At 43.1% G+C, this 12,281-nt stretch overlaps 1 protein-coding gene and 1 pseudogene across 2 annotated transcripts in view; one reads left to right on the plus strand and one right to left on the minus strand.

Annotated features, from left to right (window-relative positions):
• Positions 1–12,281, minus strand: part of LOC139951715 (lysosomal alpha-glucosidase-like) — a 232,474-nt gene that overhangs the window by 85,285 nt on the left and 134,908 nt on the right. For both annotated transcript variants that reach the window (XM_071950765.1, XM_071950763.1), the window contains exon 11: positions 11,199–11,316. In XM_071950765.1, the coding sequence (XP_071806866.1) occupies positions 11,199–11,316 (118 nt within the window). The remainder of the gene's footprint in view (positions 1–11,198; positions 11,317–12,281) is intronic.
• Positions 6,797–7,930, plus strand: LOC139951717 (uncharacterized; annotated as a pseudogene).

A 12,281-nucleotide genomic window follows, 5' to 3' on the forward strand; every position in this document is an offset into this window, starting at 1 on the left:
TTAATATATTATGTTTGCATAATTCATATTAACAAATGAAGATATTAGGGCATCGGTTGAAATATGGCATCATTATTTTTTTTCCAATTCAAAGAAAAAGGCATAATACCGTGAAAACTGGTAAGCTAGGAGAATACATGTACATCTTGCTTCAGGCGCTCTTTTGCGTCTTTATTTTGGCAAATTCTTTTACAAACTCGATTCATTCACCATGTTTTTCGTCCGTTCACTAAACGACAAATACCATATAAGGGCATTTCTGACAACAGCGCCCTCTGTTGTTCAATGAATGTGTTCGACGGGTCCCTGTGAAATTTGGACGTCAGATAAACTGTCGTGAAGGTTATGCAATGCAGGTTTGTGCTAGCGTGCGTGCAATGACTATGGATCACCGCTGTTCAGAGCTCTACATGCACATCGAGTGCCAAATAGTTTTGCGCATGCGCAAGATTTTCAGAAAGTTCAACATGAGATAAATTATTCATAGCAGTGACCCCGTCGCTGTTTTGTGCATGTTTCTATGACTTAAAACCGAGACCAAAAGGACGTCAACCGTGAGTTTTGTTGGCGTTTGTTAGTAAAATTGAATTTCCCTGATATTCAAACAATGTTTGTTGTAGAGGAAAGTTATAATTCTATCAAATTATTCCGTTTATTTAGCAGCAAACCCTCTGGATTAATCAAAATCAGTGGGACTCCCCTGACGTTTTTCTGACGCGGCCGACTATTTCGCTTCCACAGTGCCCACATGTTTCACATTCAAACAAAACAAACGCATACTTGAATGCACAATGTTTGTTGCAATGCACACGTCACAAAAAGCGACAATTTCCCATTGCTTGTGTGCATTACTCTTGATAAAAATGCTTCACCAGAGCGTCGTCATGTGTTACAAAAATAAACAGGGAATTGTTTTCAAAGGGTTTGCTCTCTAAATTTTGAGTGGAAAACATTAGTTGTTATATATTGCTTACGTGTGAGGTCTATTTCTCATCAAGAAAATTCACATTATGTAGGTTTTGAAAGATCAATTTGACTCAAAATCCCACCATCGCAACTAACTTCATTGCATATTCATGTTTATAGTTTTCCATCTTGGCTTTTAATTGGTCGAAGATCGCGATGACCCTGAATCGTTTTCAATAGTTGAAAGGCTACATTTTGTTTACGATTTCGACACAAGAGGGCGCTCATCATCAGTTTCGCACATGCGCAAAACTAACTGTCAGCGAGTAAACAGCGGTGGGATGCGAGGGAATCTCAGTTGCGCTTGATTTATGTGTGTGGGTGAACGTTGAAGGAACACCATGAATAGAGTTCGCTGGATAATCATTGTCGGCCGTAAAGTAGTCGGCCGAAAACTTATTTGTGTCAATAAATATTGGGAGTAATTGCAGAATGCCCCGCCACTCGGAATTACATCGCCACTATAGGAGTAGTAGTTGGATGTCTAACCATACACGATCAAAATAGAACTAATTTTCATGAGAAACTACGGCTTTTAATACTGCCAACAGGTCAGGAATAATCGTTAACTTATACAGAGAAGTCATAACATGAAGTGAACCAAGAGCGACCTCAAGAGGGCGCTAGACTGAACTGGCATGACTCCTTCTATTTACCATTTGTCCATTGTTCAAAAGAGGAGTAAGGAGAGCCATCTAACAAACTAAATGTAAGAGTTAGTAATGACCGCGTTATAGTAAAACAGTCTGGAGCGTCTGGGTTGAGTGTAAGACACGTCGGGCAAATCCAGTGAAGCACTTGTGCTGTTGTCAGGCTTGCCTGCCAAAGAGTCATTAGCCAAGTGTAAGTCGGGACCAAAATCTGTAGCTGGATGGGCACTGCCGGGAACAGCGTTGGACGTTCGGCTGGCGTGGAAAGTTCGTGAGGAATGTCCGGCGGAACGGGGGCTGAGGCACGGGTTCAAAGTCAGCATCGTCATTGTTGGCGTTATCGCGAGAGTATGGGAGGGGACGACTCAAATTGCAGGGAACTTTGTAGCAGAGTTTTGCGGATATGCACCACAGGCCCTCGACAGATGAGACTAGATAGCGATTTCGTGCACAAGACTTGTTGCGGTCGCTGTAGAGGTATACCAAGTCGCCGACTTCAACCGGTGTCTCGGATGGAAGAGACTTCAGAGGGGCTTTGCATTTTTCGCTGTACTACGGGCAAAGACTCCAAGCTTTCAAGTTCATCAAACTTGTGCTGGAGTTCTTGGAGCTTGTCTTGAGCGTACTGGGAGAATCGGCCTTTGCGCTGTGGGGGTTGAACTGGACCCATGTTTACGACTGCTTGAAAGGGGCCTGCAGAGCCGTTGTAGCCAGGGAAAGCGGGGTCAAATACCTCGTCATACTCTTCGAGCAGAGAGAGGAACTGTGACTAAATAGTGTTATCTGGGTCGATAGAGACGGAGGCGGAGAAGCGAGGGGCCACGTTTGGTGTGCGTGGAGGCTGGCGGGGAAGCGGTTTGGTCTCTGTTGGGTTGACAGGGTTTTCGTCGGGCGTTTGAGGAATGAACGAACACCGGACTTGGCAGAATTGTTCCTGTCGTCGTAGCACGCGGGGCTCAGAATTGAGATTTGGGATGCGCACTTTGCCAGCGACACTATGTACGAGGCTCGGAGGGGGCCATGGTCTCGACAGTGATTTGGCGCTTGTGTCGGTGCTTGTGAGGGATAGTTTGGTCTCGCCGATGACGTTCAGGGGGGATGAGCCGTCTGCCTGGTGTGCCGACTGGGAACTCTTTGAGATCTTGACCCCAAGTTTTATGGCTGTGGAGTTGCGAATCAGATTTCCGGTCGCTCCGCTGTCAATTATGATGCGTATGGAGATTGATGAATTTGGACACGGAGTGTGGAAGGTTCATGGGACTCGGTGACTGGTGTGCATGCTAGCTCAAAGGTTTCAGCACTGGAGTCATCCTCCTCGAAAATGCTGGCAACTTGGCGAGCTCTCGCGATGTATTTGCGGTCTCCCTCAGGTAAGTGTGGGCACTCGCTCAGGAAGTGGAGAGAGTCTGATCGGCCAACTTGCTTACACAGCAGACATGACTTGAATGGTTTGTTGCTTTGGGGTCGAGGTGTCGTCTGTCGAGGTTTCGGCTTTGTGAACGAGGTTGGCCGAAAGGTGGAAGTGTGCATTGATCGGCGTCTTCAGAAGTGTGGAGTTCATCCAGGAGGGAGTCGAGGGCCTGTGAGATTTCGGGTTTGATTGATGCCAATGTCCGTGAGCGGAGTTCGGTGCCATAGCGTTGTTTGATTAGCCTAGGTAGGGTAGGATGGTTGAGCCGAAGCCATGAGAGGACAATAAAGTTTTCAAGTGTGGGGGTGAGCTCCACGTCTTTCTGGATAGGTATGCCGTGGTGACATATGCCGGAGTCGCGAAGAAGGAGGCTGTCCTCAACGAACGCAACGAGGCACTGATACAGATCCTCTGGGCGCTCATCTGGTTTGAGTTGAATTGAGGCAAAGTCAATGAAATGACCCCCTGTTGACTGAAACCCAAAATGTAGGCGTACTGCCTGCCAAATGTTCAAAATTGAGGATGAGTTTCGAACAATGGTGTTACGGGATATGACAGGGCAGTAGTTTGCGATTTGGCCAAGCATGAGTTCCAACATGGTGACCTTTTGTTGAGCGGTGCGGCGATTTGCGGCCTCAATGTCTGGACCATTGTCAGTAAATCCACGTAGTGGGGAAGACTTTGTCGTCTGTCTCGGTAGACTGTGTCGTCTACCGAGAGATGACTTCACTAACTGAAAGTACAGAGCTACAGAAAGACATACACAGATTACAGAACTGGGCATCTAAATGGCAAATGGAATTCAATGTCTCCAAATGCTACTGTATGCACATAACGCATAAATAGACACCACTAACAACAAGCTACTCTCTCAACGGTCATGACTTGGACAACGTTATATCCCATACCTCTGTAGGGGTACATATAAACAGTAACTTGACTTGGGCACAGCACATCGGCAAGGTAGCTACAAAGGGAAACCAAATTTTAGGCCTCATAGCGTAAAAATCTCCACAGCTGTTCCCCTGTTCTTCCGAGTAAAGGAAGCAGTGTACAAGACCTTAGTCCTCCCACGCCTGGAGTGTTGTGCTAGTATCTGGGATCCATTTTACACAAAAAAATAATCCAACTTGAGGCAGTCCAACGCAGAGCCGCAAGATTCGTTTCAAATAGATACACTAAGACCGATAGTGTCTCTTCAATCATCTCAACTCTGGGCTGGAAACCTCTTGGGGAGCGCAGAATGGCTGCATACCTATCCTTACTTTACAAGTCCATACATCATAGAGCTGCAATAAATTCTGACCATCTAAATCAAAACCCAAACAAAATGACTGGAGTACAAACTCGTTCAACAAAATCAATATCCTTCATCAGAGTACCCGCAAACAAGGATTGCTACAAACACTCGTTCCTACCGAAAACTACAGCAGAATGGAACCTCAAAATAGAACTAATTTTCATGAGAAACTACGGCTTTTAATACTGCCAACGGGTCAGGAATAATCGTAAACTTATACAGAGAAGTCATAACATGAACTGAACCAAGAGCGACCTCAAGAGGGCGCTAGACTGAACTGGCATGACTCCTATTTACCATTTGTCCATTGTTCAAAAGAGGAGTAAGGAGAGCCATCTAACAAACTAAATGTAAGAGTTAGTAATGACCGCGTTATAGTAAAACAGTCTGGAGCGTCTGGGTTGAGCGTAAGACACGTCGGGCAAATCCAGTGAAGCACTTGTGCCGTTGTCAGGCTTGCCTGCCAAAGAGTCATTAGCCAAGTGTAGGGGATGGTTGTAAAATGTTCAAGTCCAAAGGGTTTACCGATTTGCTGCTACAGCGGCTACATGGGCTACAAAAATGAGGCTCCATTGAAGCATGCAGTAAAGTATGGAGGTTTACTTAAGTATAAGGGGATGCTTGTAAAATCTATGGCCGAGTTCGGGTGGCGTGTTCTTGGATGCTCGAGAACAAGACGGAGCGCTGTTCTTGTTTCATCTGCTCAAACGACGATGTGATAAAAGCGCCACGAAAAGAGGTTCGGTACTTGTCATGTGACAACGTGGTTCGTCACTTAAATAGGATGTTTTTTTAACAATTGGAAACCCGACAGTAGAAAAGAGACCACAATTTCACTATTTTCTTTGGAACGACTATCAACTTTCAACTTATCAATATTAACTTTAACAGTCTATTTAAGAGTCATTTTGCATCTAATTTAGTTATTCTCTTGATGTTGTGCTGCCATTTTGTAAAGTGTTGTTCTCGAAACCCCCGATGAAAGGTGGTGTGTGATCTTGTTCCGAGTGAATCATTCTCGGGTCATGTTCTCATCGTTCGGGCGTGAGAACAGCGCACTCGGGCCAAGAACACACCGCCCGAACTCAGCCACCAATTTGCGGATACAGCGGCTACACGGGCTACAAGAACGAGGCTCCATTGAAGCATGCAGTAAAGTATGGAGGTGTACTTAAGTATAGGGGATGGTTGTAAAATGTGGGGGTCAACAATGAATAGGGGGACAAAAAGGGGGGGGGGGGGTGAAGCAAGAAGATGGAAACACCACAAGCAAGAAGATGGAAACACAAAGGACAACATCAAGGGTGGGGAGGTGGGGTAAAAAAGTAATTAGTTAGTGAATGAGGCTGAGGCTAAAAGGCTATGGGGAAAAAGGAGACGGCAAGACGGTTTATTAGTCGTTTCCTTCTTGGATGTTCAGACCGTGGGGTTGAATGGTCTGGAGGTGTCTAATCCAGAGTTTCTCCCTACTCAAACGAACAGTCTCTCTGTGGTTGCCTAGTGCCTCTATGCCCTGTAAGATCATGTCAGAAATGGAGTGATTAGGAAGATTGAAGTGATGACCTACAGGTGTATCTAGCTTTTGGGTCTTGACTGTAGATCTGTGGCCGTAGAAACGCCTCTTGAGTGTAGTTCTTGTTTCACCTATATATTGAACACCACAGACTCTGCAAGATATGAGATAAATGAGATTAGTGGTGGTGCAGGTGACATGACCCCTTGTCTTATGGGTGGTACCGCCGGTGTTACTGGTGAAGGAGTCCGATTCCCTGATGTGTTGTCTACAGACGATGCATTTGGAGATGTTGGAACACCTAAAATGACCGTTTTGAGCAAGGGTATCTGAAAGGGTACATAATGAGAGGTTAATGAATGTGGATTGAGGGGCCGACGGTTCAGCTTCAGTGGGTACATTGCGTTTGAATCGTCTCCGTCTGTGATGCTGCTGTTTGAAGACAAGACGACCAATCTTGCCATTTCTCCTAGAAATCAGAACAGATTCAAGTTTAGTTAAACCAGCATCGATCTCACTGGTGAATTGCTCACACGGGCACTTGAGCAGATGGACCTAAGTTCCGCTTCAAGATAGCATATATAGATGCAGAAAATGACCTTCTCTCCAAGGGACTCAACTTCTGCCCCACTCCTCCCACAGTCAATCAGGTTGAGCTTAGTCAGGACCTTACTGACTACTACCGTAGAATTTGACTCCGTGAATTCTTCCTCGACTCACCACCCATGGATCCTGAGCCATTTTATTGTAAGAGTAAATGGGTACCACCTAAGAACTGTGTTCCTTCCCTTGAAACTTACTTGCAGGTTGTTAGTTCACAAATTAACTTGATTGATCATTCTACCCACAGGACTCATGACAACCTCCCTAGAGAAGAGCGTGAGGCTCTTCAGACTCTGCGAGCACGGAAAGACATCATCATCAAGCCAGCCGACAAGGGCTCTGCTGTTGTTGTCATGGGTCGTCAGCAATACATCGATGAAGCCATGAGACAACTGAACAACAAAACTAATTATAAACCACTTGACACTGATCCAACAGGCACCTTCTCAAAGGAGATTCAACAAACACTGGACGAAATGCATGACTGTGACAACCTCTCCAAGAAAGCTCACAAGTTTCTCTCCGCGGTCGACTGTAGAACAGCCAGGTTTTACCTCCTTCCAAAGGTACACAAACCAGACAACCCAGGAAGACCCATCATATCTGGCAATGGTTCCCCCACTGAGAACATTTTTTTTTTTGACAGTTTTCTCAAGCCATTAATGCCGCAGATTCCATCATTAATTCATGACACTCCAGGTTTCCTCCGCAAAATCGCAGGTATTCAGAAGCATGTCCCAAACACAGCCATCATCGGTACTTTTGATGTAACCTCTCTATACACCAACATTCCCCAAGATGAAGGGATTGCTGCCTGCTCCTCAGCTCTGGCTAAGAGTGGTCACACATCACCGCCCATTTCAGACATTGTATCCCTCATGCAACATGTTCTAACAAAAAACAACTTTTCTTTCATGGGTAAGAATTTCCTACAGGTACAGGGCACTGCAATGGGCACACGTATGGCACCATCAATGGCGTGCCTTTTCATGAGCCATCTTGAACAGCGCATGTTGGCGTCTGGTGTCTGGTGTCTGGTGGTGCTAGATCGATGACATCTTTTCATCTCGACAAGCGATGAAGCAAGCCTCAAAGCTTTCATTAATCACATAAATTCCTTCCACAGGACCATCAAATTCACGAGCGAATACTCAACCAAGGATACACACTTTCTGGATGTCAAGGTTCTCAAGACGGATGAAGGCTTAATCACAGATCTCTTCGTTAAACCCACAGACGAACACCAATACCTACATTCCACTAGCTGTCACCCCCCGACACTGCAAAACCAGCATAGCCTACAGTCAGGCCCTCAGACTCCGTCGAATCTGTTCTAATGATTCTGATTTTATCCACCACTCACAGGAACTTAAGAAACACCTTGTTTCCAGGGGTCATAGATCTCTAGCAGTCCATCGAGCTATCCAGAGAGTCAAGGCTCGTTCTAGGGAGTCAGTACTTTCCAAAGGACCCAAGAAACAACAGAGTCCTACGGGGAAAGTTCCTTTTGTTGTCACTTGCCACCCCTCACTTCCTCCCATTCGTAAAATAACTAGTTCTAACCATCATATTCTTCACACATCAGATCGACTTCAACGTGCTGTGCAGGAAGAACCCATAGTTGCCTACAGACGCCCACAAAGTCTCAGGGATCTCATTGTCCAAGCAGAAGTCCCTCCCATTAATGATGATGTTAATCCCCCTCTACCACAGGGAACTTTTAGGTGTTCCAACATCTCCAAATGCATCGTCTGTAGACAACACATCAGGGAATCGGACTCCTTCACCAGTAACACCGGCGGTACCACCCATAAGACAAGGGGTCATGTCACCTGCACCACCACTAATCTCATTTATCTCATATCTTGCAGAGTCTGTGGTGTTCAATATATAGGTGAAACAAGAACTACACTCAAGAGGCGTTTCTACGGCCACAGATCTACAGTCAAGACCCAAAAGCTAGATACACCTGTAGGTCATCACTTCAATCTTCCTAATCACTCCATTTCTGACATGATTTTACAGGGCATAGAGGCACTAGGCAACCACAGAGAGACTGTGCGTTTGAGTAGGGAGAAACTCTGGATTAGACGCCTCCAGACCATTCAACCCCATGGTCTGATCATCCAAGAAGGAATCGACTAATAAACCTGTAGTTTTGCCGTCTCCTTTTTCCCCATAGCCTTTTAGCCTCAGCCTCATTCACTAACTAATTACTTTTTTACCCCACCTCCCCACACTTGATGTTGTCCTTTGTGTTTCCATTTTCTTGCTTGTGGTCAAGCCACTCCCTTCCCTTCACCCCCTCCTTTTTCTCCCCCTATTCATTGTTTACCCACTGCCTTTTTCTGTATGCTTTCTAACCCCATTCATAGTTTCACTTATGTTACCTGTTCATGTTTGTTGTGTTGTCATTTAGCCTTCGAGAAAGACTCTGCTAGGTTAGAAACTCTCGGTCCATTTGGTTGGTAAGTTGTTTGTAACACCTAATTCTATTTTCTCAAAATACAATATTAATGACAATTTTCCTTACCAATTATAAATACAATTTCTAATCCAATACGAAGCGATTATTACCTGTATAATTACCTCCCTTACCCCACATTACCTTTCACAACATTTGTATATACTAGAATCCTCCTCATTTAGCGGGTTCTAGCGGGGTGCCGCGCGAAGCACAGCATCCCGCTAGTATTATAACAAAACCATAGCATAACTGGTTAATATGTTTTTACATACTTAAACTGAGACGAAAATTATTACTTTTACTCATTTCTCAAAAACTACGGCACCTCAGTAAGTAACATTTCAAGGGAGGCTTGTAAATCTGTGGACATTGTGTTTTTTGTTAGGAAAAAGTACATATAACCTTTAAGTATAGGGGATGGTTGTAAAATGTTTAAGTCCAAAGGGTGTACCGATTTGCTGCTACAGCGGCTACACGGGCTACATGACAAGGCTCCATTGAAGCATGCAGTAAAATATGGACGCATGGAGTTCAAAAGTTGTCGTAGCTAACGCCGGCTACAAGAAGGGAATTTGCAATTGTGCCAAATAAATATTGAACTTGAGTTTAAAAAAGGGCACGATGGCCAAGGGGGAGAAAATTTTATTTTTTGCGGTGGCGATGCTCAAAACTGTATTTTTTGTGTGCAAAACCTGTACACCCGTATTTTTTACAAAAACCCGTACAAAATACAGCAAAAACGTACTAGTTGGCATGTCTGATAGTCTCTTCTACAGTCAAAATACAGCAAAAACGTACTAGTTGGCATGTCTGATAGTCTCTTCTACAGTCAAAATACAGCAAAAACGTACTAGTTGGCATGTCTGATAGTCTCTTCTACAGTCAAAATACAGGAAAAACGTACTAGTTGGCATGTCTGATAGTCTCTTCTACAGTCAAAATACAGGAAAAACGTACTAGTTGGCATGTCTGATAGTCTCTTCTACAGTCAAAATACAGCAAAAACGTACTAGTTGGCATGTCTGATAGTCTCTTCTACAGTCAAAATACAGCAAAAACGTACTAGTTGGCATGTCTGATAGTCTCTTCTACAGTCAAAATACAGCAAAAACGTACTAGTTGGCATGTCTGATAGTCTCTTCTACAGTCAAAATACAGCAAAAACGTACTAGTTGGCATGTCTGATAGTCTCTTCTACAGTCGTAGAACCACATAAGCTATTTTGACAATCTATACATCATATGAAAGGAAACAGGAACAGGGCTTACTCCAACATAGCACCAAGACTCTGGCACTTCCGTAATACCTCAGACAAATCCATAACAACACTCTCTTCCAGCAGAAACTCAAAACACACCTGTTCTTGCTGCTTTCCAACATCTTGACAAAACTTGACCGGCGCCTTTGAATGTTTTTCTTATTTAGTAAAGTTCGCATTATAAATGCTGTAGTTTATGTATTATTATTTAAAAATGTACATGTACTTGTAAGGCATCTAAGTTTACAATTATTATGCTTAGTTAGTAATATTACTGGCAAACAGTGTCATTTTTAACCACATGTATACAAGCAGTGGGTCTTTTTTTGTTTCAAGTCAAATAACATTATTGTGGTTCATTATCACAAGTGCTTTTAACTGAATTTGGATTGCATGGGTTGCCTAAAGTCTTTATGGCTTTTAGCAACTGAATTAGGATTGCATGGGTTGCCTAAAGTCTTTATGGCTTTTAGCAACTGAATTTGGATTGCATGGGTTGCCTAAAGTCTTTATGGCTTCTAGCAACTGAATTAGGATTGCATGGGTTGCCAAAAGTCTTTATGGCTTTTAGCAACTGAATTTGGATTGCATGGGTTGCCTTAAGTCTTTATGGCTTCTAGCAACTGAATTAGGATTGCATGGGTTGCCAAAAGTCTTTATGGCTTCTAGCAACTGAATTAGGATTGCATGGGTTGCCTAAAGTCTTTATGGCTTTTAGCAACTGAATTTGGATTGCTCAGCTTGTTCATTTACAGAAGTTTCCTCATGTGTGTTTGAATGAATCACTGGGGTCCAAAACTCTTCCTAGTTTAATTTGTTTTACCTCAGCGCTGCAACAAAGCGGCTATACAAATTGAAGCTCCCAATTATGACGTAACATGAGTGATCACGTAACAGAGCTATTTGCGAATTTTTCAGAAAAGCGCTAGATAAAGGGTATGCAAAGTTACTGACTTGACATTTTCGTTCAAGCAGGTCTTTAACTAACAGTTATAAAAAATGTCAAGATGTAAATTACAGTTGAGCTTACCTGTTGGTTGCAACAGCTTCTGAATATCCATAAAGATTATGTAGATCATAATGTCTACCAATGCAGTGAGTGGCCGAAGCACAAATTGTCTTCGCAGAAAGTTTTCCATCAAGTATTGCTGCAATTTAATGTTTTTCAAACAAATTAAAAAGTTATTATTCAGACAAATGTTAAATCCCCCCCTCACAGAAGTGTAATTTGGGTCTACGAGGGAATACTTACCTGTAGAGCACAATACCAGCAGGTAAATGTAATATCGCTAAGATTCAATAGTGCCTCTATTGGCCGACCCATAGCGCCCCGCGGTGTATTGCGCGATCTTCCTCTTTTCTCGAGAACCCCCAAGACATCGAGGCCAGTGGGGACGAAGGGAGGGATGCTCTACAGGTAAGTATTCCCTTGTCCCCAACCACACTTATGTGGGGGGGGGGGGGAGTCTACTTTACTCATACTTACCTGTAGAGCACAATACTGTTTTTGCATAGACTCGCACTGAGTACTGGTGTTGGGTATGCAAGATTTCAGGGGTATACGTGACCCGCTACGTGAAAATGAGTCAGATGTCGCACAATGCATTATGAGTCAGATGTCGCACAATGCATTATGCTCCTCTTAAATTCGTTCCTTTTTTTTTGTTCATCTTGTTGCCCTCCTGTCATGTTCTGTTCTGGGTTTTTATTTTTATATACATGTATATATATATATATATATATATATATATTTTTTTTTTTTAATATATATTGTGTGCTTTTTGCTGGTTTATTTATTGTATTCATTATTATTTTGTGTGGTTCGTTGCTTTTCGTTTAATTTTTGATGTGCTTTCTGACGTACTTGTATTGTTGAGGTCAAATAAATAATAATAATAATAATAATTAAGTTATGGACAGTTTTATGTGAAAAAAAAAGAAGTTTTTTTTTTACTTTTTAAGATCTTTAGTTGCATGGTTAACCTTGAGAACACTTACATTTAGGCAATAAAGCGATGAATACAACAATTTAGTGATCATACTTATGTCTAATTTGTATCCTTTTGCGCGAAATTGTAGTTTAAAACATCACTTTACTTGAAATTCGTTTTTC

Source organism: Asterias amurensis, chromosome 19, assembly GCF_032118995.1.
Source record: "Asterias amurensis chromosome 19, ASM3211899v1".
NCBI classification, from domain to species: Eukaryota; Metazoa; Echinodermata; class Asteroidea; order Forcipulatida; family Asteriidae; genus Asterias; species Asterias amurensis.